This window comes from Sceloporus occidentalis, unplaced genomic scaffold, assembly GCF_023333645.1.
Source record: "Sceloporus occidentalis isolate IW3139 unplaced genomic scaffold, rSceOcc1.0.p SCAF_7, whole genome shotgun sequence".
NCBI lineage: Eukaryota > Metazoa > Chordata > Lepidosauria > Squamata > Phrynosomatidae > Sceloporus > Sceloporus occidentalis.
Genome location: NW_028316987.1, coordinates 43,786,711 through 43,810,652, shown reverse-complemented (window position 1 = coordinate 43,810,652; position 23,942 = coordinate 43,786,711). Strand labels below are relative to the sequence as shown.

The 23,942-nt window shown below is 40.1% G+C and overlaps 1 protein-coding gene across 1 annotated transcript in view; it reads left to right on the top strand.

Annotated features, from left to right (window-relative positions):
- The window catches only part of CDCP1 (CUB domain containing protein 1), a 43,892-nt gene that overhangs the window by 3,129 nt on the left and 16,821 nt on the right, over positions 1-23,942 (top strand). Inside the window, exons 2-3 of the mRNA XM_089532467.1 lie at positions 14,964-15,088; positions 22,236-22,482. Of these exons, the coding sequence (XP_089388593.1) occupies positions 14,964-15,088; positions 22,236-22,482 (372 nt within the window). The remainder of the gene's footprint in view (positions 1-14,963; positions 15,089-22,235; positions 22,483-23,942) is intronic.

Sequence of the window (23,942 nt, the reverse complement as noted above, 5' to 3'; positions counted from 1 at the left end):
GGATTTGCTTTCCAGTAAATAGAATCAATGTTGTAATTTTCTTTAGTTGTTCTAAATCATATACAGTCGGCCCTTCTTATACACTGATTTTTTATACACGGATTCAAGCATACACAGTTTGAAAATGTTCCAAAAAAGTATAAATTTACCTTGATTTTCCATTTTTTATAAGGGACACCATTTTGCTATGTCATATTTAATGGGACTTGAGCATACACGGATTTTGTTATACACGGAGGATCTTGGAACCAACCCCCAGCGTATAACAAGGGTCCACTGTATGCATCAAGCATTGCCTTTCAGTTTAACTGAAAATTTTGTACTGTTGCATGTAAATTTGTAATTGCTTGAGTTGTCTCTTCATTCTCCACCATCACTACCATTGGCACACGACATGCAAAAAATGATAAAACTGTACCCTGTACTCCCTTCAACAGGGATGGAAAACAGTATGGCCCTCCAGATGTGTTGAACTGAAACTGCCAGCATTCCTCAGCACTGGCTATGCTAGGCTGCTGGAAACTGCAGTTCAGCTGCATCTGCAGAACCACCCTGTCTTAAAAGAGTTTGCACCTGGAGAAGGAGAAACAGTGGTTATTCTGTTCAGTGCTTAATAGATAGCTTGATCACTATGTTGTTTTTTTAAAACTGGCCAAAATAGGTTGGTCAGACTCTGATTCTACAGTGCATCAGCAGACCCAGAGAAGATGGAGTGCATGAGGAAGTTGAAAATCCACATGGTTGCCAGATGCATTTGTTTACTCTGTTAACTATAGGAAGCCTTCTATTGTATCCCATCTCTGCCTGAAATTGGCAGGTTGCTACATGAGCGAGGGCTTCAAGGAATTAAGGGCCTCATCTGGAAAATTCCCTGGGCATTTCAACTGTGTGTGAATCACACCAGTTCTTCCCACTTAATCTTCTTTGTATTTGACATTTATTTTGTTCTGTAGAATATGGCCAGTTGTCTTTGTTCTGAGCTATGTGCTAGTGTCTTAATGTTTTGCCATCAAGTGAAGCTGTGAAACTGATTTCTGTTTGTGGGATGAGTGAATTCTCACTGTGTGTGGAGCTGCAGGCAAATTTAAAAGAACTCCTTATGTGGCATGAGAGAGGTGTATTCTCCAAACTTGATGATGATCTTTAAAGGTTTCTTAATTAATCTAGGATGATTCCATGCCAATAAACTGGTCTAATGGCTAATCAAAGGCTGACCCAATGCCAGCACACAAGAGAAGTGTACTTTAGCCTCCTTCAAATTGGTTGGATTCAGTGACCATTGATCCTACTTATTAGAGAGCAGCATTTATTGGAAAGTCAACATGATATAGTACTTTAATGTCGGGCTCTGGGATGTTAGTAGGAAAACCTGTAGATGTTGGTGGACTCCAGCATCCATCAGCTTCAGGCAGCAGGGCCCATGGTTGAAGATCATGGGTTGTAGTCCTGGAAGGCTACCGGTTCTTCCTCAATGTCTCAAAAGGCCTTGAGCCCCAGCACCAACTGTTCTTGTCTATGCAGGGGCTTGGATGCACACACACACTCTACGTTTGTTGGTTTCTGTGAACTATCAATTATAGAGATTATATGTATAATTGTTTCAGTTGAACCTGTTAACTCTTTGTAATGTTATCCCCAGGAAAGAGTAGCACACTCAACCTCTGTGCTGGCACACTTTTTTGTTGTTAAAAAAAAGCTGGATATTTCCCCCCAGAATACTTTGACCAAAAGAGACCTCCTAAATCCCTTTGTCTTAATTCTCCTTTTCTTAAAAGAGAGAAAGAGACCAAAGAGTCTTCTTGCAACATGCAACTGGTGTTACTCAGCAAGTTGGCCCACTGAAGTAATTGCACAGGCAGAGAGGGGCAGGAAATGGACGTCACTGTGGGATGTCTTCTCATGCTCTATTTCAACCCCTGGTTGCTCCAATGCTAAAAATGTTCACCATGCTGGGTACATAACAGTAACTGTAGCTAAGCCTGTTGAGGACATCCACATTCCTGGTGCTTTGAAAGAAAAGGATCTGTCGTCAAACCCCAAAGCCCTTTTACTGATAAGAGTGGATTTAGCAAAGTAGAGGCAGAGCCTGGTGTGTTTGCATGCCCACAAAGCAACTCAGCCAAGCTTTAATGACCCTGATAAGGCTGTTTTTGAAGTTACACAGCATCCTGTTCCTGTAAAAATAAATAAATAAAAGTCAGAAATGGGGGGGAAAAGAGGACACAAACTGTTCTGAAAAATGAGAAGTTGTGAGTGAGTGTTAAGATTTTAACCTTGGTTAGGGATGGGCTCCATTGTTTAAGGGTGGTTGTGGTTTTGTATTCCAGCAACAGCATAGCTAAATGTTGACTAAATAAACCAGTCAGCATTGTGAATAAGACTGAACCGTTCTTCCTAAAATTCCCAAAGGATGTGATTTATCATCTCTGAAGGTTCTGGATCTTGTCTGTGGATATTCTCTCCTAAGCCTTGCTGGTTCAGACCAAGGGTCAGACATCCTGTTTCCCACAGTGGACCATCAGATGCCCTTGAGAAGTATATAAGTATGACATGAGAGCAGTAGCTTTCCCCAGTGTTGATCTTCACAATTGGTACTTGGTGGGATATTGCTTATGACTCTTGGAAATAGCTTAGACTAAACTAGATTATTTGAAGGACTAGCTGCATCTGTAGAAACAGACTTTGATTGTACGACTGTGGTTCAAGATCTGTTAGAATGGTGGGCACTAGAAATATCCTATCTGTTGTAGACCCATCTTTCTAGATTTCCCTGCTACAAGTTGTGTACACAACTCTTTTCCCATTTGTAAGTAGACTTTAAACCTGGTTGTTCAAGGCTGCTTTCAGCTGAACATGGGCCCATCTTTCATGATGCATTAAAAAATATTTTGGCTATTTTACCTTGTTTTTATTTAATGCATTATATATATATATATATTGTTTTAAATTACTCTGTAAAAGCTTTGAAGATACTTTGCCTTCAGAGACAACATAGGAATGTTTTAAATGCATAAATCATGGCTATTAGTCCTTCTCAGACTGTGATTTGTGTAATTCCCCTTTATAGACCTTTTAAGCCTAGTGGCTATTTTTAAAAATTTTTCATTGAATTCTGCAAATTATGTGTTGTGTAAAGTGGTACTTTTTTTTTTTTTGCCTTTCTATGAATTTACTGAGAATTAAGTATTACTTGGTTCAATGGGCCTGATTCCCAGATGTGTGTTTGTGGGATTACCACTTCAAGCTATTGCTAACCAATTTCATAGGATGAACTGGAGTGCTAATATTCTATGTGGGGAAGAAAAGCTTTTCTGTTCATTTTCCTTTTAGTGGAAAGCATGCCCTCTAAATGCCCCTAATTTGCAATGACAGTCCCAATTAATCCTGTTTTCCCACTTTATCCAGATACTTTTAAAATGACCCAGTTTTGCCTCCCATTTTCTCCCTTTGTCCTTACTTGCTGCATTTGCATACGTAAAGTGGGAAAAGTGGGAAAACAGGATTAATTGGGACTGTCATTGCAAATAAGGGGCATTTGGAGGGAATGTTTTTATAAACTGATGTCATGTTTCGGTTGCTGCATACTGAGTTCAAAGTGCAGTATCAGTTTTCTCTCAATTAATTTAACTGTGCGAAGAGGAGTGGCAGAATTTTGCCATTCCCAATATAGATTAACCTGGACTGTCCCTGCCAAATCAGGACAATGAGAGAATGGGATACATTTGGAAGACTGCAGTTTGTAGTCTATTCATTATAACATAGCCAGAAGCAGTTAGTTTTATTACTGTTCATATGGTATATAATCGCCATGCATCATTCCATATCATTCCATATCTTCAGGAACTGTCATGAGAGAATATAACCATTGTTAAGGTATGCAGTGCCAAATATGGATACACTGTTCGGTAGAAATGTTCATAGTTGTGGAGTTCAATATTGACATGCTTTCCTTTATTTTTATTTTATTTTCTTATATCACGCCTTTCTCCTAATATAGGGACTTCCTTGATGCTTATACAGTCGGCCTTCTGTATCTACAGAGTTTTTTATCCATGGATTAAACCATCCATGGCTTAAAAATATTGTTTTAAAATATAAATTCCAATAAGCAAACCTTGATCATGCCATTTTGTATATGAGAAACCATTTTATTGTGCTACTGTATTTAATGGGATGTGAGCATCCAGGGATTTTGGTAACCACAGGGAATCCTGAAACCAAACCCCAGCAGATACCAAGAGCCCACTGTAATTATGGTCATTTTTTCATTTTGCTAATTCTTAGTCCCTTATTTTGTACTTCACTATATATTTCCCCCATTAATTTCTTCTTTAATGATGCATACAGCAATTCTTCCATTATGGTTGGGTTTCTTACAGGTTTATATTTTTAAAATTACAGTAATTCAACCATAGCCTGCCTCATTCTGAAAAAAAAAGTTTTAAGAAAAAATTAGATTCAATTTATTCCTCTTAAACATAAAATAATACAATTTAATTATTTCCAAGAAAATCTTTCAATACATGATATCCAGAAGCATTCTCAAAATGCATATCCCCTAATATTGCTTAATTGTTTTATACATGTGTGAATGGACAGTTTTCGTTGCATACTGTCCCCATGCCCTGAAGATTACCTGCTCACATGGATTCTGACATGCTATCTTCATATCTTCCCTTACATTAAACCAGACCATGTCTTTCAAATACAGATGAACTGTCCTTCAAATCTTAACATTTTACCAGTCTGACAAAACTGCCATTATAAATGCAGTACAATGCCATGAAGAATTTGGTATGCCTTACCCAGGGATTACACATTGTATGCAACACAATCTATCCCCCATAACATTTACTTGCAGCACCTTGCTGTGATTTTAAGATAGTTCTTCTGATATTCAAAAGGATGTTAACTAGTAAAATAAAGAACAACTTCAGGACAGCCATTCATTTTCACTATAGAGATATATCCCATCCATGTTAAGACATTCTGTTAGCATGAGACCTAGAGGAAAGAAAATCATGTGGTTCTCTATATATTGTTAGGCTGTAACACTATCAGCCTCAGCCAACATAACCAATGATGAAAAATGCTAGGAGCTGCAGTCTAACAAACATCTAGAGGCACACATGATTCCTACTCTGATCTAAATCTCGTCAAGATTTTCCATTATCCTTGCTTTAGAGGTGATCTTTCTCTTTGCCTATCTGCCAGGAATCCAGTCCAGCCTTCCAATCCAGTGATATGCATATGGCTCCTGGTCTTTCTGACCATTCCATGCACCCTTCCACATTATACAATCATAACAGGATGATTCCACTTTTAACTGCCATGGTTGCATCTTATGGAATTCTGGAATTTACAGTTTTATTGACAAACTAGAGCTCTCTGGTTGAGAATTCTAAACTCCCCTCCTTAAACTGCAAACTTCAGGATTCCACAGGATGGAACCATGGCAGTTACGGTGGAATTATAATGCTATAAGTGTATATTACAAAAAGTCTGGCTGTGGCTTCTGCTTCTTGCCATCACGCCCTCCTAAGAACAATTTTAGGGCACCCCTTGACTGTGCCCTTAAACAAGTACCTGAACAATGGTCCAAAACACACTGCAGATATAATCCACTTTGAGGCCACTTCAACTGCCCTTGCTCAGTGCCAGGGAATCCTCAGAACTGTAGTTTATTGTGGCACTAGAGCTCTGTGACATAGAAGGCCAAAAGTCTCACAAAACTAGAATATGGATGATCCTAAGCTGATGTATGGACTGATATACAGTCAACCCTCTGTATCCACAGATTCTTTATCCATTGATTCAACCATTTGTGGATTGGAAATATATATATATAGTACAGTGCACCCACTCCATACACAGGCGCACCAAACATGGCTTTCACTTTACGCAGAAACCACGCTGCAATCAAATGAATGGGGCCCGCACTGCCACAAGCACAAGTCCCATTCAATAGAAGGAGGCTTGTGCTTACACAGAATTTTCCTTACGCAGGGGGCTCCGGAACAGATCCCCCGTGTAATGAGAGGCTCCACTGTATATACTCATGTATAAGTCTAGAAATTTTAGGCAAAAATTGACCCCCAAAACCTATGTCGACTTATCAATGGGTCAATTTAAGTACTGTACTTGAACACTGATTTACAAAAGGAACCATCACTGGTGAATGGCAAGAGCATAATCTGTCCTGAAAGCACTGGGCCCCCACTATTCTCTCATCCATCCAGCCATTAGCATGAGCACAAACAATGTCTGCTGGATTTATATATATTCCCAAAAGCAAACCTTAATTTTGCCTTTTTATATAAGGGACACTATTTTACTATGCTATTGTTTATAATGGGTCTTGAGCATCCACAGATTTTGTTATCCACAGGAGTTCTGGAACCAAACCACAGTGGATACCAAGGGCCCACGCTGTATTCCTTTATTATGGACTGGTTTCCATTTATTTCTTTTATTAATAGAAACAGAGGTAAACCCACCCAGTTCTTATGATAGTCTCTGTAATGACATGTAATGACATCTTAACCTGAGGACTAGGAAAAGAAATGTATGTATGCACACTTATTATATATTGTGCTAAGGAATGTTGACAGTCTGTAATATTTCTTTTCTTTTTGTCGGCAGGCAAAGACACGTTTTGTTTAAGCAGGCTTTTAATGTATAAGCAGGGGAGCTTCTTATTGGGATGTTTTATTTATCTTTTAAAACTTGGGCATGTTTTAAAATGATTTTATATTGCTTTATGTTTATGGTTAGAATTGGTTTTGAATATTATTGCAAAGGCTTTTAAATTGGGAGCAGCCTTGGGACCCACTCTGACAGAAAGGTGACACAGAAATTAAATAAAGGAATAAATAAGAAAGAAAAAAGATGTTTTAAAAAAAGCTAAAGGAAAAACCCACTGAAAAATACCTCCCACAGCATTCCTCATGCGAAAAGACACCTAACTGATCTGATGCAGAGTACATATGATGTGAGTGGGAACTATCTGTGCTTACTTTTGACTGATGATTTTCTTTGAAGTCAAGGCTCTGCTTTGTAGCTGACTGCCTACTTTATTTGCCAGAGTACCAGTTGTGTTAACCAGAGTAAACACAACTCCTTTGGCCTGGCTTCTTTGTTTGGGTTGGGCTGATAACTTCCTTGTCCTTGACTGTGCCCATGTTTTTTGTGTCATGCCTTACTACACAGAAAATGCTGTATATTCTTTCTAGCATGTGGAAGAGATTGGAATGACTTGTGTGTCTGTGGTTGGAAGTTTATAGTTAATTTGTACTTTTGATCTTTCTAATTCTTCTGATGCAAAAAGCCAGCCCACTCTTGTAGGGCTTTTCTTTTGAACCTCTAAATCACAGAGTTTTTGTGTATTACTTTGATCCCAACCCTCTTTGAGACTTACCTGCAAGGTTTTAATAATGCAAATTAAAGCAAATGGATGGTTAGGAGGGGAGTTTAGGAGAGGGAATTTACTATTTCCCTCCTTGCTATTGTCATGAGGAGAGTCCCTTGTAGTAATGGGCTTTTGTGTTGAAAGCAGTTCCTTTATTGGTGGTTTTTTTTTTTAATTTAATAAATTTTATTGATACTATAGTTCATACAATGAATTTTATACAATACATTATTCTGTATTGGTGTTTATTGGGCCGATTCACCTCCTTCCAAAAACTAAATAGTAAAGAGGCCGTTGTTATTGTTGTTGTTGCTGTTGCTGTTTATCTTCAAGTAATTTCCAAATTAAGCCAACCCTGTCATTTTTTTGCAAGATTTATTTAGAAAAACAATATTTTTATTGAATAAAATTACATAAAATACACTATTAAAAACAACAGACCACAGTATACGCAACCAACTACAAATAACAAAAACTATAGCCAAGAAAACAAAAGAAAAAGATGACTTCTGACTATCTTTACTGCAAATACATTTCATTTTTTAAATCCCACCCCACTCCAAACTTAGCTGTTAATTACACTTCGTCTATATATCTAACTCATATTAATTAATAAAAGCAACAATCCTGGCGTCTGAGGAAATAGACCAAACCTACAAAAGCTTATGCTACAACTTCTTTCACACAGGGAGTCTCAAAGGTGCTACAAGATCCTTTTGCATAATAATCATAACTACCATATATACTCATCTTTAAGTCTAAAAATGTATGCCCAAAAATTGACCTCAAAATCCCAGGTTGATTTATTTACTGGTCAGTAAGATAATGTGATAGCAGCTCTTTCAGATTTCCCCATAGTTTCTTTTTCTTTTAAGTCAAGCAGAAAGAGTCCTGAGTGATTAATTGCTGTTAGACAAACAAATAGGGACCCAAGATAGTTTCTTTTGCTCTTGTGTCAAGCGAAAAGAGTCCTGAGTTATTAATTGATTTTAAATAGACAAACAGAGACCCTCTGCCGCCTGTGCTGGTCGGCTAAAACCAATGTTAGAGTCTCTCTTGCTGAAAGCACACATACACACACTGCAGGAGCAGTATATATACGTAACTTCTTTATCTTTAACATGATTCAAATACATTTTTATAGCATGATTTCTTTACTTTGTAACCAAGTTCTCATAATTCGGACAAAACCATACGCATTCGCCAATATTTCTCTTATTATTGCTATAATCAAATTTCAATTACTCTCTACCATGAATACAATTTGAATGCATTTTTATGTAGTAGTACCTTTACTTTATCTACAAGTTCCCACATCTAGTAATAAACCAAACCCATATATATTCTCCAAAACGGAGTAAAACCAGCCCATTACAATTATAACTTATTAAATTTTAATGTTAATTTTCACTTGAAGTATTTTTTAAAACAGAGAAACAAAGAAACAAACAATAAACCATAATAAGAATTGAACACATAGCACCCTGGGGAGAGGGGTCTGGAATAGATACAACTTCCCACCAACACCAACTGTCACAGTCTTAAACGCTCTATTTTCTTTTGCTTAATAAAAAGCAAACTCCTAATCAGACAAAATCTTCACATGTTCTTTCACATAAGAATCCTTTCTTGTAAAAAGTCCTTTCTATGTAGCACTTTCCAATTTCTCCATGCTTTTTTCCAAATTTCCCAGCTTCTTCCTCTTCTCTCTTCTCTGAAGGTACACAGTCATCCTGAACCTTTCTTCTTCCAGCTGATCACCTTCTCCATTTCTCTCCCCATCTCCATTTCTTTCCTGTGGCTCCATTATTGATATCCTCTCATTAATCAACTGCCTCAACATTCTCATCTTCATATACATCTCCTGCCAAGATTGTTGTTAACTGCCTCTGAGTCGATCTGAATTCATGGCGACCCTGTGGATGAGACATCCAAGACTCCCTATCCTTCATTGGTCTACTTAGGTGTTGTAAATTCATACCCATGACCTCCTTAATAGAGTCCATCCATCTAGCATGTGGCCTTCCTCTCTTTCTACATCCCTCTACTTTTCCTAGCATTATTGTCTTTTGCAGTGAGTCATGCCTTCTCATGATGTGGCCAAAGTACAATAGCCTCAGCTTTACCATCTTGGCTTCCAGGGAGATTTCAGGCTTGAGCTATTCTAGGAGCCATTTGTTTAACTTTTTAGCTGTCCACAGTATCCTCAGCACTCTTCTCCAGTTCTATATCTCAAATGAATTGATTTTCCTCTTATCTGCTTTCCTCACTGTCCAGCTCTTGTTGGACAACATTGGGCAGAGTGTTTGCTCACAGAAGATGTCTTCCCCATACCAAATGTTGAGCTGTCCCCTCTCAGCTCATGTGTCACAGTTCTCTCCATTCATGATGCTTTCTGACTCTAAGGAAAACCTTTCCAGGGGCTACATGGAAAGTTGTGCCTGTCCCTTGAGTCAATGCTTCTCAAAATCCATCAAGGATAAGGACATATGTATTTCTATTGCTCCTAGATAGAAATGACATCAATTACTTCTTGGGTCAGTTGATGTAAGAACTAGTGAAGGACATGCAAATAATACAATCTCTTGGTCACTTTCTTAGAAGGAAGTGATCACAATAAAAAAGCCCAGAGCTGGGCAAGTATTTCCACAGAATTCTGCATTGTAGCTTTATCAGACCAGGTAGTCAAAAAGCAGGAGATGGGAGAAGAAAGAGAAACACCCCAAAATAAGGCCAGGTGTTGGCCCATGAGGTCTGCAGCTTAGTCCCGGTCAAGTGAAGACTGACTACATGAGTGTCTGTTAGATCGCCAGGTTATCAGATTGCACCGCACATACTAAGACAAAGAGGAAGGGCTAACCCTTTCCCCCTAAAAACAAAGATATAGCCGTGTTTGTCTGTAGAAACAGTACATGGAGAGATCTTGTAGCACCTTTGAGACTAACTGAAAGAAAGAAATTGGCAGCATGAGCTTTCGTAGACTTCAGTCTACTTGCTCAGATGCATTTGGTGGAGTGGAACCACCAAATATATCTGAGGAAGTAGAATGAAATCTACGAAAGCTCATGCTGCCAATTTCTTTCTTTCAGTTAGTCTCAAGGGTGCTATAAGATCTCTCCACCCACTGCAAAAAACAATGGACTGGGCCTAACCTGGGCCTGGTTCATGCTTTGGAACTTGTCTTGAGCAAAACTCCCCTGGAAGCACTTTCTTTGTGAGTAAGGTACAGCTGAAGATACTGGGAGAACACACAACAGAAGCAATATGACTATGAGCCAAGACAACTAGGGGCAGAAAGAGGCATTTTTGGACTTGAACATCCAACCCTCAGTTGCTTCCCAATTTTCCCTTTTGCTCTAACAGAAACTTCCTACATGTTTGATCTCTTGCTGCTCAGAGTTTGGTGGCTTTAGGTCTGTGATATATTACTGGATTCATTAGATAAAGTTCTGAACTGGTTTATTGTTTCAGATTACATCTACTCTGCCTTTGTGCTTTTGATATTTCTATATTAACTGTTGTGAGGAGGCTTAACATAATTGTTGTGAAGAAGCTTGTGAATAAAATCTCTGTCTATATATATCTATTTAAAAAAAAAATCATAGCTGGCCAACACCACTAAAATCTCCATTGCACAGCTTCCCTCCCATCACGTTCCAGGCGCCAGTCAGATATGCAGAATGGAATTCCCCCACTTTTGGTGTGTCTCCCCGATGACAAATCAGGCATCTCTGCTTCATGCCTCTTCCTTCTGTGTATTGGTTCTTGGGAAGTGTTAATCACTCATTTCCACAGGGGCTTTTGCCTGGGCTTGACCAAGATATAAGCAGTAGTTGCAGGATTTGTCATTAGGCACAGTGTGGAAGCTGTCTCAGGCAACAGTTCCTGGAGGGATGGGAGTATAGCAGTGGAGCTTTCAAGGGCAGAGCGATGCTTATGCTGCTGCCAATACTGAGGCCACTATTGTTCAGGACAGCTTATTTTTGTGGAATGGCAGAGGGGAGCAGTGTTATCCTTTGCTGCAGGTCTGGCATGGCCCTGTGTAGTTGCCCCACCTCCCAAGTAAATGTAACTTGCAGCCCTTAAAGTTCCTCTCATTCAGGAGGTAATGTTCCTACTGAGAGATGGCATCAGGAAAGGGCTGCAGAGGTGCCTACTCCAAAGAACATCTGCTTTCTCCTCAGTTGTGTTAGACTTCATGTTGACTGCTTTGGCCTCCCTTGTGAAATGAAAAGAAGAGTACTGTACAAATACAGGCTGTGAAATAAGAAGTGATATGGTACAGGTCTTTAAAAAAATTGCATAAGACACACACAGGGAAAGTAGACAAAGAATTTATTTTTCCTTTTGGGTCTTTCACATCATTTGGCAGTCAGGTCAGGATAGATGAGTAGTACTACTTTGCACAAGACATAATGGACTTAGGGAATTTATTAACGGAAGACCCAGTGATGGTCTCTAGCTGGGATGAGATTAGGCAAGGATGGGAGCCTTTTTAATAGGATTAGGCACAGTCACAGAAATTGAGTCTGACAGAGACTGAACAGCTAAACTGATCTTTCATATTCCCAGACTCTATGTTAACTCGGAGTGGCAGAAGCAAGAGACAAACAACGGATCACCATTATTTACTTTTCTTCTTCTTTGAATTTATTAGGGTTGCCAGACTGAAAACTGGAGAGAGCTCCTTACCTTTAATGGTTGTGTGGAAGAGTGTTCCATTCACAGTTGTTGCTTGTCACACAACCAGGTAAAAGATAATGTTTGCTGAAATTCCCTTTTCTACACAACCATTAAAGGTACAGGAGTTCTTTCTAATTTTTATTCTGGCAACCTTAGTCTGTATCCATATCTGTCTTATGCTTGTGTGAGTATGTGCAATGATCCGCACAGAAACACATTTTTGAAATGTTTGGAAATAGTTATTGCTTTCATGTTCTGCTTAGGAATTTCTTGTGGTACCTTTTGGTCACTTTTGGAAGGATGAACTCTGGATCTGACAGGCTCTGGCAGATTCACCTGGTTGCAATGAGAGCAGTCTTAGTAATGCTACGCACTTACATTGTCTACACACCTTTTCGTTTCTCACAGCACCCTAGAAATAAAAAAATGATAAATCCAGCACTAATGCTCAGAGTACTAGTCCATTAAAAAAGCACACGCTATCAGACTAGGCAAGGCAAATCTGGAAATGTTGAATGACACGTTAAAGAAAATGGCTAATGTGGTAGTGTTATTTGTTACTTTAATTTTTTTATAGTGTGTTTCTTTTACAGTACTTACAATTTTTCCAATAGCATAATGTGTTAGTTCAAGGATACTTCAGTTAACAAAGTAGCTGTGTTCCTGGGTGTATTTTTTGTATGTATTTTTGTATTTTTATGTAATTTTGTAAACCGCCTTATTTATATCTTTTGGAATATATATAAATAAAAATTATTATTTTATTATTGCTTCTTTAATAGAAATTTTGGTTCTAGAGACAGAAATAGCATAGAAAGAATAGGGTTAGGTTCTTACATCGCAAAAAAGTTCAATATATTCCATCAGCCTTGTTCAAAAGTAACAATATGCACATGTGAAATAAAACAACCAGGTCAGGTAAGCCTTGCACAAGTAAGGAAAAACATTTTGATCCATTCAGAGACCACTTGAATGCGTCTTCCAAAATACATCCAAGGAAGATTTTTCATCAGCCCTTACTTTTATTACGATTTGCAGTTTTAGTGGTCAAAAATGCTTGGGGATAGCTGGTGTGGCAGGTTTATCTGCTTTCTCAGTTTCTGTCTGTTTTGCTCTTCACACATGCTCATTAAGAGATTTCGGAGGCATCTACTGTTCCTTTGCCTGTTATAGGCAAATGCACACAATTGAAATAGGATCAGCTAGAGTAGAATCCCACTCTTTCCCAGCTCAAGCTTTATTGCATTGTTTCCTATAGATGCGCTGCTGCAACCCAGCACTAAAAGTATGCATTTCTCTAGTTCCCCTTCACCATCTTTCCAATGCTGCTGCTGCTGAAAATAGTTTCCAGCTAGACATACAAAGGAGAAAAAAGTGTGTGTGTGCATGTGTGTAGGCATAAAAAGACTTCATCACAAGGAACTTCTTAGTCAGAAGCTTTGTAATGTGTTATTGATGGGTTTCTTTTTAAATTTTATGGTCAAACAATTCCTCTAAATAAAGCCTCTCATATTTTTGTAAAGAAAATGTACCTGTGCCAGAACCTATAATAAGTTAACATTGACATTTAAATGAAGAAATGATAGTAATACCCTTATAATAATGTAAATGAGCCAGTGAGGTGTAGTGCTTTGAGCATTGGATGATGACTTTGGAGACCAGGGTTCAAATCCCAGCTTGGCCATGAAAACCCACTGGGTGACCTTGGGCAAGTCACACTCTCTCAGCCTCAGAGGATGGCAAGTACAAACCCACTCTGAAGAAAGTTGCCAAGAAAACCCCATGACAGGTTTGCCTTAGAGTTGCCATAATAAAACAATGACTTGAAGTCACACAACAAATTTTACATAACATTAATTCTACAAAGGAGATTATCAGACAGGGATGGGAATGAAGTGGATCATGCTCTCCCAGCCTTATCCCGTCTGTGGCCGCACGAAAGATATTCCTACGTGTCATGCTGATCTTGTCATTATCCTGTCAGTGAAGTGGAATTGTATTAATTTATTATAAAGTGAAGAGCAATGACGGGACAATCCCTCTCACTGACGGGACAATGACAGGCTCAGTACAATGTTGTATAAAACTTTTCCATGCCATCATGGTCACTAATGCTTTACTGATGGGAAAATGTCTGGATCAATGCGAAGTCATGTGAAAGTCGTTCCCGTGACCGCGGACAAGGATGGGACAAGGACGTCATTTTCCCTGTCTGATAATCTCCAAAGGCTCTTGTCATGTTCATATGTACTAGGAAGGTTTGGCACAGATTCTATTGTCTTTTCAGCTTTTTAAAAGCTATGAAAGCACTTCTAGCCTTCAGCCTTCTGGACACTTACTTGGGAGTAAGTCCTATTCCACACAGTAGACCTTTCTTCTGACTAAACATGCAGAGGGTTGCATTGCTAATCTTAAAATGCATTTGTTATTTAGGGAGCAGCAACTATTTAAAATGTTTTTAACAGTCAGGCTTTTATGCACCTTTTAACAGGATATACAACTTCAGTGTAAAACCTACTGAAATGGTTAAGAGCTCTACAACTTTATACATTGTTATACAGGAACTCAAGGTTTATAATTAATTACAGCTCTTGTTTTTAACCCCTTAGATTGGACATTTGTTCCTGGGTTGAAAATTTTCTAAACCCGTAGAGCACTGAGTTGGAGATTATATTAAACAAATATATGGAAGATATGTCTTTCAGTGACTTATTGCTAAACTGAGGCTATTCTGAGGCTAATCTTGATTAATGTTGCAGAGTATTTGAATTGGGATGTACACATCTCATTGCTTAAATCTTGGCAGTGATAACATTATAATGATGAATTTTATTGGTGCATGAGGTAGTTGAGTATATTTTCCATTTTACAGCTGCACATTTAAAGCTGACGTATTTGCATGAAAGTGTTTCTGTATCTGAGGACTGTTCACATACTATGGCCCAAAGACACTGGTGTCTCGATGAACTTGTAGTCAACCTGAAGATCCTGCAGCATGTATCTAGCATGAGTTTGTTAAATACGTTTGTTTTATTTTATATTCTAAAAATGTGACACATGTAAGAAGTGGCCTAAAGCTGGGGTGTGAACTTGGCCAGCCTGTGACACTCTATCCATTTGGGTCCACTGACAGTTACCAAATTGCAAGGGAGCTGTTACTGTCAGAACGAAATAAAAATGAACACATGTAGGTTCTGATAATGACATCAGGAGATAACTGAAGATTCCAGGCTTAGTGGTCTTGTGTGGGGCCCTCCATATTAATAGTAAAATGTATTACTTTATGTGTAATTAAAATGTGATATTCAAGAATTTTGAGGTGTTCCTGCTGATTCTGGCCAGTGGGACCCCGCCTGGTGCCCCAAATTCCTGATTTGATAGCATCAATGAAAAGGAATTGGTGTCTTCCCCCCATGCCCCAGGTGTACAATAAGAAATTCCATTAATTTTATGGGCCACTTCTTCTGTACCATCCCGAACATAATCTCCACTCAGAATTAGGGTTCCTCATATAAAATGTCACACATGGAAGACATGGCAGGAATGCCATTAGTGATTGGAGTTTGGAAAGAAGCTCTTAGGGGCTGCATCTACACTACAGAACTAATGCAGTTGGAAAACACCTTAACTCCCATGGCTCAATGCTATGGATTTCTGGGATTTGTAATTTTGTGAGATATGTAGCTTTCTCGGTTAGAGAACTCAGGTGGCACAACAAACTACAAATCTCAGGATTCCATAGGATGGAACCATGACATTTAAAACAGTGTCCAATTGCATTAATTCTGCAGTGTGGCAGCAGCCTGCTCCTTTTTTTCTTGCACCTGTTTTTCTATTCAGATTTATTCCCTGATGTGACGGGAAGGCATTATGCTTGCTGAAAAAGCAGGTGCTGAGAGGTAAGAACAGAAAAACAGCCAGGAGAGTGGGAGTTAAGCAGCACCCTCCAGTGCCACTTGTCTAATAAAATGCATAGCTAACTGCATCTTTTTGTTCTGAAGACAACAGATGGGAGACTTAAAGGTTCCCTGTGCAAAGGCCTAGTTTGGCTTTTATGCTTTAAAATGCAAATAAAATCATTCTTACGGTTCTTAATAAAGTGTATAGCTTCAGGTTGTCATCTTATGGTGATGCTACCAATTTCATAGGGTTTTCTTAGGCAAGGAGTACTTAGAGGTGGGTTGCCATTGCCTTTTTCTAAATATTTCATACAGCACCTATATTCTTCTCATTAAATAGCTCTTGATTGGAGGTGATCTTTATATTTTTTCTGCATATAATATTAATAATGAAGTTATTTATAGCTAGAATTCTGAGCATTATGAAAACGTGTCCTTTAAATAAAGGATAGGTGTATTTGAGAGGGGGCGGGGGGGGGGGGGAGAGAGGAAACTGCTTGGAGCTGAGAAAAGTGATTTTAAACCCCAGTTGTCTATTGCTGCTTATTCTTAGTGTAAATCTGAACAATTTGGATAAATCTATGGACAAAAAGAATGAAGAATCTTGCACGTAAATAAAGAATTTGGAAATCTGCTTAAAACCTGAATGGACCTCAAGCATCACTGAGGAAATGTAAGCAGCTGCAGTTGCTGACTTTATATGTCATTGAGGCTATTAATCTACCTCTTGTTTGGTCCTTTCTATATATCAGCTAACTAGAGTGCTCAGCCTGTTTTGAGGATTTGGTTCAGCCCCTTGCCCAGGTCCTTCAAAACTGAAACTAAAAACCCAAGATGGCTTCATTGCTCAACTAACATGGAAATCATCAGCACCACTGGATGTACATAACTCCTTCTCTTTCCCTTTGTCGTATACATTTTAACATGTTCACACACTGGCTGAGCAAATCACCTTCGGGAGAGTTCAGTTGTACAATCTTTTATTTCATCCTCTGCTGTATCATCATGCTAAACCGACGGTTTACAACCCAAAGAAATTCCCTCCTTATGAGCACAGTGTGCATTTCTTGTAATCCTCAGGAGGATACATGCAGAGAGAAGCGTTTACTTAAAACACATGCACTCTCTCTTATTTCAACATGACTCATATTGCTATTGCTGTACTTGAAAACCACTCTGGTAAACAGAATGTTACATTTGCTTCTTTCTCCAGATGGTATATCAGTCTTTTTTTTTTTATTCCATTAGCTGACTATGGTGAGATCTTTGCTTATCCTGTGATCCTAAATATTTAGTGAGTGGAAATATTTGCTTATCCTTCAAATGATGCTGCTTTCCTTTCCCCACATCTTTTGGTTTACTTATGGAATAGCAGAAGTGAACTTTGCCATTTTCTGGACATGGGAGAATTGCTGACCCCATGAACCAGTTCAACATAGCTCTTTGTCCAGATCTACTGTAAACTGCTCATGAAGGTTCATAACACACTGCAGAAATAAGCCAGTTTGAGACTGCTTTAACTGCCCTGGCTCAATGCTAGGGAATTCTGAGAATTGTAGTTTTGTGAGACATTTAGCCTTCTCTGACCAAGAGAGCCAGGTGCCACAATAAATTATAATTCCCATGATTCCCTAGTTCTGAGCCAGGGCAGTTAGAGTGGTCTCAAACTGGATTATTTCTGCTGTGTGGTTTGGACCATAGTTAACATGCCAATACACACACTCTTCTTAATTTATTCTTAAAGTGGTCTGCAAGTTAGCTGCAGGTAATATGGCTAGAGGTAGAAAGGGCATTTGGACCATTGATAGAAGGCCATTCTGGAAGAATTGCCAGAACCTCAAAGCAGCTTGTGGATTGGATTGTGGGTGAATAATGTACAGAACAACTAGAACCTTCCCGAAGATTAAAGTGCCCTCTCTTTGTGCATGCTTTGTGCTTTGGAAGCTTTTGTGAAACAGTCCTTTGGCTTTTGGTGCTAGATGTGCCACCATGGTGAATATGTAAAAACTCTGAAAGCTTTCCTAATTGACCTGATGCAACATTATACAGTCTAAAATCTCTGGTTTCTCTTCCGATCGTATAAATCTTTTGCCTTCTGCTGTCTAAAATCTCTTTGCTCTTTGTGCATTACATTGGACCCTTGGTGTCATCTGGGATGTGATTCCAGGACTCTTCATGGATGCTCAAGTCCCATTATATACTGTAGCATAGTGAAATGGTGCCCTATATATAAAATGACAGAATCAAACTTTGCTTTTTGGAATTAAAAAAATAATCAAGTAGTGGATAATTGAATCCATGGATTCAGAGAGCTAACTGTACTTCTATAGCAGTGGTTGGAAACCTTGGGGCATCCTCTGTTGTAGTCTACAGTTCTTCACAAATCTTCACGAAGAGGGAAACCAGTGTTGTAGTCTAAAACATCTGAGGGGATCATAGTCTCTCCCACTCCTATTCCAAAAGCGTGATTGATTATGTTTTATGGGCTGAAAGAAACCTCTGAAGCTAGTGGAGAAGTAAGGACTTAACACTGTAGAACCCTAAACATACCCGGTCTCATCTGATTGTGGAAATTAAACTGTGTTGACTTTGATTAGTACTTGGATGGGAGATCACCAGGTGGGGCTAGGAAGGAACCCTGTCTTAACAACTTCTTGTGATTCTGTGACTTCATTGGCAAGTGACAGGACTTCCTTGTCTTGCTAAGGTTTTTTTGTTTTTTGGAAACTAGGAAAGACAGAATATTTTATGCAGAGTATGCGACTATATGGATTATTTCCTAAATTTGCATTGTTGTGTGCCTCCAAGTTATTTTTGGTGTTGTTGTGTGCCTCCAAGTTATTTTTGACTTCTGTTCAGGCTACAAAATGTGACTGTTCTTGGTGCAGACTTTTATTTGCTAGTACAGAGGACATCCTATCAGTGCCATCACTAGATCTGGTATCATCAGGTGTTGGGTTGGCTGGCAGCAGGGGGTTTAAGATGGAAGACGAGTACCATCCCCTGGGCTTTCACTTGGTGTGGGCTACACATCTGTATTCTATAGTGACACCACTGCACCCTATCTTTGTTTGAAGGGGTCGTGGATGGTGAAGTTAAAACAAACAGGCCTTTTTATAGCCATGAACAGATTTGCAGTACTGAGGATATTCAGCTGATTTGGTTAATCAGTGGGATGGAAAATAAATTTACACATTTCTGGAACTGCAATGTAGATCTCTGTTTCATAATTGAGGAAAATTTTCACTTCATGAAGCAAAAAGGCTATTGCTCACGTTCTTGGAAGGAACGAGTGCTGTCATTCATGACCGTAATCATTCACAAGAAACAAGATAGATTAAAACAACAATTAACTCTGGGTTTTGATGGAGCCAATTTTTAATCAGCTAAAGCTTTAGTTAATTAATCTACCAATTATAGCTCTCAGAACCCAGTTCTACTTGAACTGATACTTCTGCTGAATTATGCCTTGATTGCAGAGAAGCTTTTCTAAAGAAGAACCATTCACGGGAAGGTGGAATGACAACTGAGATTGCATCTGCACTGCAGAAATAATCCAGGTTGACACCACTTTTACTGCCATGACTGTCTGCTATGGAATTCTGGGAATTGTGGTTTGTTGTGGCACCAGAGCTCTCTGCCAGAGAGGGCTAAATGTCTCACAAAATGACAGTTCCTAGAATTCTATAGCATTGAGCCATGGCAATTAAAGTGGTGTCAAACTGGATTATTTCTGCAGGGTGAATGCAGCCTGAGACTATAGCCCTTATCAGATGAGTCTGGAACTGGGGGTCTTCAGCACTGGGCGGTTCGAATTCACGTTATTTCGCACAATACCATCATACCTGGGAGCCCCTCCGAATTGGCATGATTCAAATTGGCCAATACGCATTCGCGCGAAGTGCATTCAGTGCAGAATGTTTTGTCACACCGGTGCTCAACATGAGGATTGGCCGATTCGTATCGGCCCCCTCGCACATGCTCAGTGGTGCCCTGCATGGGTTTGCGACCTTAAACGCTTCCGGGGTGAAAGGGGAGGTCACGTCATGACAGCCCGGTAAACAGCTGGAGAGCCAGCTCATGCACATTAACAATCGCGATACAACGTGCCCTCTCTACATTCCTCTCTGTTTCCTCTCTACATTCCTGCTTGGTTTTAACGTTACCATGACCTTCCCTTGCAACAAATTAGCAATGCCCGGTTGTACGTGTGTGTGTGTGAGTGTGTGAATATGTATTCTGGGGGGGGGGGGGGAGGACCAGTTCCAGCGGCTGTCAAAGAGGCTGGATGGCCATCTAAGTAAATGGGGATGCTTTTTTCCTCCTCCTCCTCCCGGCTTGGGAGCCAGCATAAGCTGCATCCCAAGAAGGGAACAGGCGCGGGGCTGCTAGAATCGCGGCGATCGCCGCCGTTCCAGCGGCCCCCGCGCCTCTTCCCTTCTTGGGATGCAGCCTATGCTGGCTCCCAAGCCGGGAGGAGGAGGAGGAGGCTGCCGGAACCACGATTCCAGCGGCCCCCCGCGCCTCTTCCCTTCTTGGGATGCAGCTTATGCTGGCTCCCAGGCCGGGGGGAGGAGGAGGAGGAGGCCGCTGGAACCGCCCCCCCCCCCCGCTTCCCTGGAACCGGCAAGAGGAAAGACCCACCGGAAGTTAAAATTGGAATCTGGGGGTCTTGCGATGGAATTCAGGATTGGGTAGTCACACCAGAGCCATTCGCACTGAGATCGAACAGAGCCCCAATCCAGGATATTGCCAATCCCCTTATCAGCGCACTGGCCAACACGCTCCAAAAAGAGGAGCCAGTACGCATTCAGTTCGGCATCTCGCGCATTCACGTGAGTTCGGATTGGGCCATTCGAATGCTGGTATGATGGTATTGTGCGAAATAACGTGAATTCGAACCGCCCAGTGCTGAAGACCCCCAGTTCCAGACTCATCTGATAAGGGCTTATCTCTAGCCAGCCATGTGTGCATGCACGCACACACACTGATGACTGAGACTGAGGTGGTTTTGACCAGGGCTGGATTATCAAATAGGGTAAAGAGGCCCTATTCTTACAAATAGTAAGGTTATACAGTGGGTTTCCATGGCTGAGTGGCAATTTGAACCCTGTGCTCATAGGGTCCTAGTCCAAAACTCAAACTACTACACCTTGCTTGCTTTATGTATTTGATCCTAGGCCCTAGATATTTTCAATATGTGCCAAAATATCCCCAAATGTACTTGGAACTTGGAGCAGTTCTTTAAGTGAGTTATTTTGCAGTCTTCTTTAGCGGTGGAGCAGCATGGCATGATTACCGTACAACAGTGTTATTCATATTTGAATGGATTTGACCTCAGTTGCCATCATTCTAGTGAACATGACAATAGTTGCATAAGACTCCTTCACAGAAATTCCTCCACCTGCTCACTTGCCTGTATATGCTTCTTAAATTTTCTGGTTATTTAATTGGTACCCACAAGTATGAAGTGGATTCTTTCTGGCTTGGTAATCCTATCAGATTTACCAGTTACAAATTAGGCTTTCAGTCCATGAAAGGCAGAACTCTGTCATGCAGTTAACAACTGTTGGAAGACTGTGCCCAGAAACAAACCTTCATATCGGTTATGTGTTGTTTTTTAAGTGAATGTAGGGCTCTTGTAGCCCTTGGGACAACATTTGGCTTGGGTGCAAGAGTCCCATCTGCCCATTCTGAAACACTTCCTTCATGTAAGAGGAGATAATCCTTTCTTTCCCCTCAGATTGATGGGATCCTCCAGATCAATCCCAGAACAGAGTGTGATCCAGCATGGTGTATGTGTATGTGTCTACAGTTGTGGACTGATCAGTCTTGGGCACAGGGGCAAGTGTTAGTGCTTGTGCAAATATATATTTGAATAGGTGTGTGTGTTTTTTTAAAGTGTGTGTATTTTTAAAAAAACTGAAATATTGAGGAGAAAGCCATATTATTTTGACTGGGTAAAGATGGAGTAAAGGCATTGTTGTTCCTTTTGCCAAATATGTGATAACTGTACTTTAGGACTTTAAAGACTAAGCAGTTTAAACCCTTTAAAGTACTAGCTCATTATTTGTGGTAAGCTTTGATAGTATGGATCAGGAGCTGGCAATTTGAGGCCCTCGAGATGTTGTTGGACTAGCAATTCTCAGCAGCCCTGATCAGTGTAGCCAATGATGAGGAATGCTGGGAGATACAGTTCCCCTTTGCTGCAAGAGACTACATATAACAATCATTCCAGGTGCTAGTTATATGATGGACAACTAACTCACCCTTTAATCTTTTCAGGTGCCATTGAGATCAACCTTCAACGTGTTGACAACGTAACAGTTAGGATAAAACCTGGATCTTCAGTACTAAAAACCTGTGCGATACGTATAGCAGGAAAGCAATATTTTTCTGAACAAAAAATATATTCAGGACAACGGTCTGATTTTACTTTTGATTGTCAGACTCCAGAGAAATATTGGGTCTTGGTGGTGGAGAAGAACATTGGTAAGTTGAGTTGCAAAATTTGCTATTGGGAACCTTTTTAAAGGAACATGGAGGTTGTCAACAGGGACTGTTTGCCAGAAGCCTGAAACTCCAGGGGTGGGGGGAATGGTCCCTGCAGTCACGGAGCCCTGGCCTCCTCCGAATTTAGAGTGAGAACTGGAGGGTCCTTGGTGTTTGGCCCAGAAGTTGAAATTGTTATTTTGGACTCCAACTCCAAACTCCCCTAGCCAGCATGGTTCAGGGAGTTATTTTCCCAGTACATCTGTTTTGGCAACCAAGTACCAAAAGAGCTAGTCCTAGTCTCCAAACTGTCCACAATGCAGTTTCAGGGATCTTCACCTCTCTAATTCTATAATGGAGAGGAGGTGTGGGCTTCTCTGGTTACTCTTGACAGAAATTGTGGGCTTACGCACCAGACTAAAATACAACCACTCAAACCATAAGCAAGTCTGCCTTTACCTAATGTACATTTGCCCTTACCAGTTTTTTTTCTGTTGGTGAAGTCATTACCTGGTTTCTTCTCTCCATTAAACTAATGGAAAACCTGCTGCTCTACTTAGAGCAAGACCTTCTGTTATTACTTCAGTGTATACTGACAATTGCTTTCAATTCTGATGACACATTTTTATTAGACTATTATGAAAGAAGAAGGGTAAAAAAGGCTTCATACAAAATTCCACTGTGATCCCCAGAAAATAATGCATGGATAAGAAGAGGCCAACATTACAGTGCTACAAAGACAGAGAGGCCTAGACTACAGCCTTCAACATACTTACTGAGTAGTCATTCTCAATGAATTCAGTCAGACTTACTTCTGGAAAAGCATGCTTAGGATGCTTTGGAGCTGACAATTCTAGTAGCAGAGCTCAGAAGAGGGGGTGGGTTAGATAGTTGCCATGGTACTTGGAAGATTCTGAGGGTAGGAGTGCAAAAGATTAACTTTTCAGAATTCAACTGGGAAATAGAGTGCCCTGGGATTGACTCACCTTTCTGCTCTTAAACTGCATGTATTTCTGCTCTTCAGTCAAAATGATGATATACTTACTTGGCTACCTTTTGCTCATCCTTCTGTCTGCTAAGCAGAATTCCCTCCAGCAGCATGCCCCTGTTCCACAGCATAAATGGGAAGGAGAAAAACCAATGGTTAGGCCTCACTTATGTCATGGATGTGAAAGTTGTTCAGCCTAAGGGCTGATTTTTTAGTTTTACAAGAGTCTCAGGGGCCATATATCAGGTGTGATCAGCACTAAGGGCATGCAACAGGTCCATAGCAAAGTGGGTAGATATAATTCTTGTATCATTTTCACACCAAGCACTGAAATCACAACCTCATTCTATGCATATATGCTCTGGAACAAGCTCCAGGACAATAGCTTTCAGATACCCAGATTAAAGTTTTGTTTTATGCAGCAGATTCTCAGACTTTAAATCACCTGTTACCTCAACTGCAATCATTGATC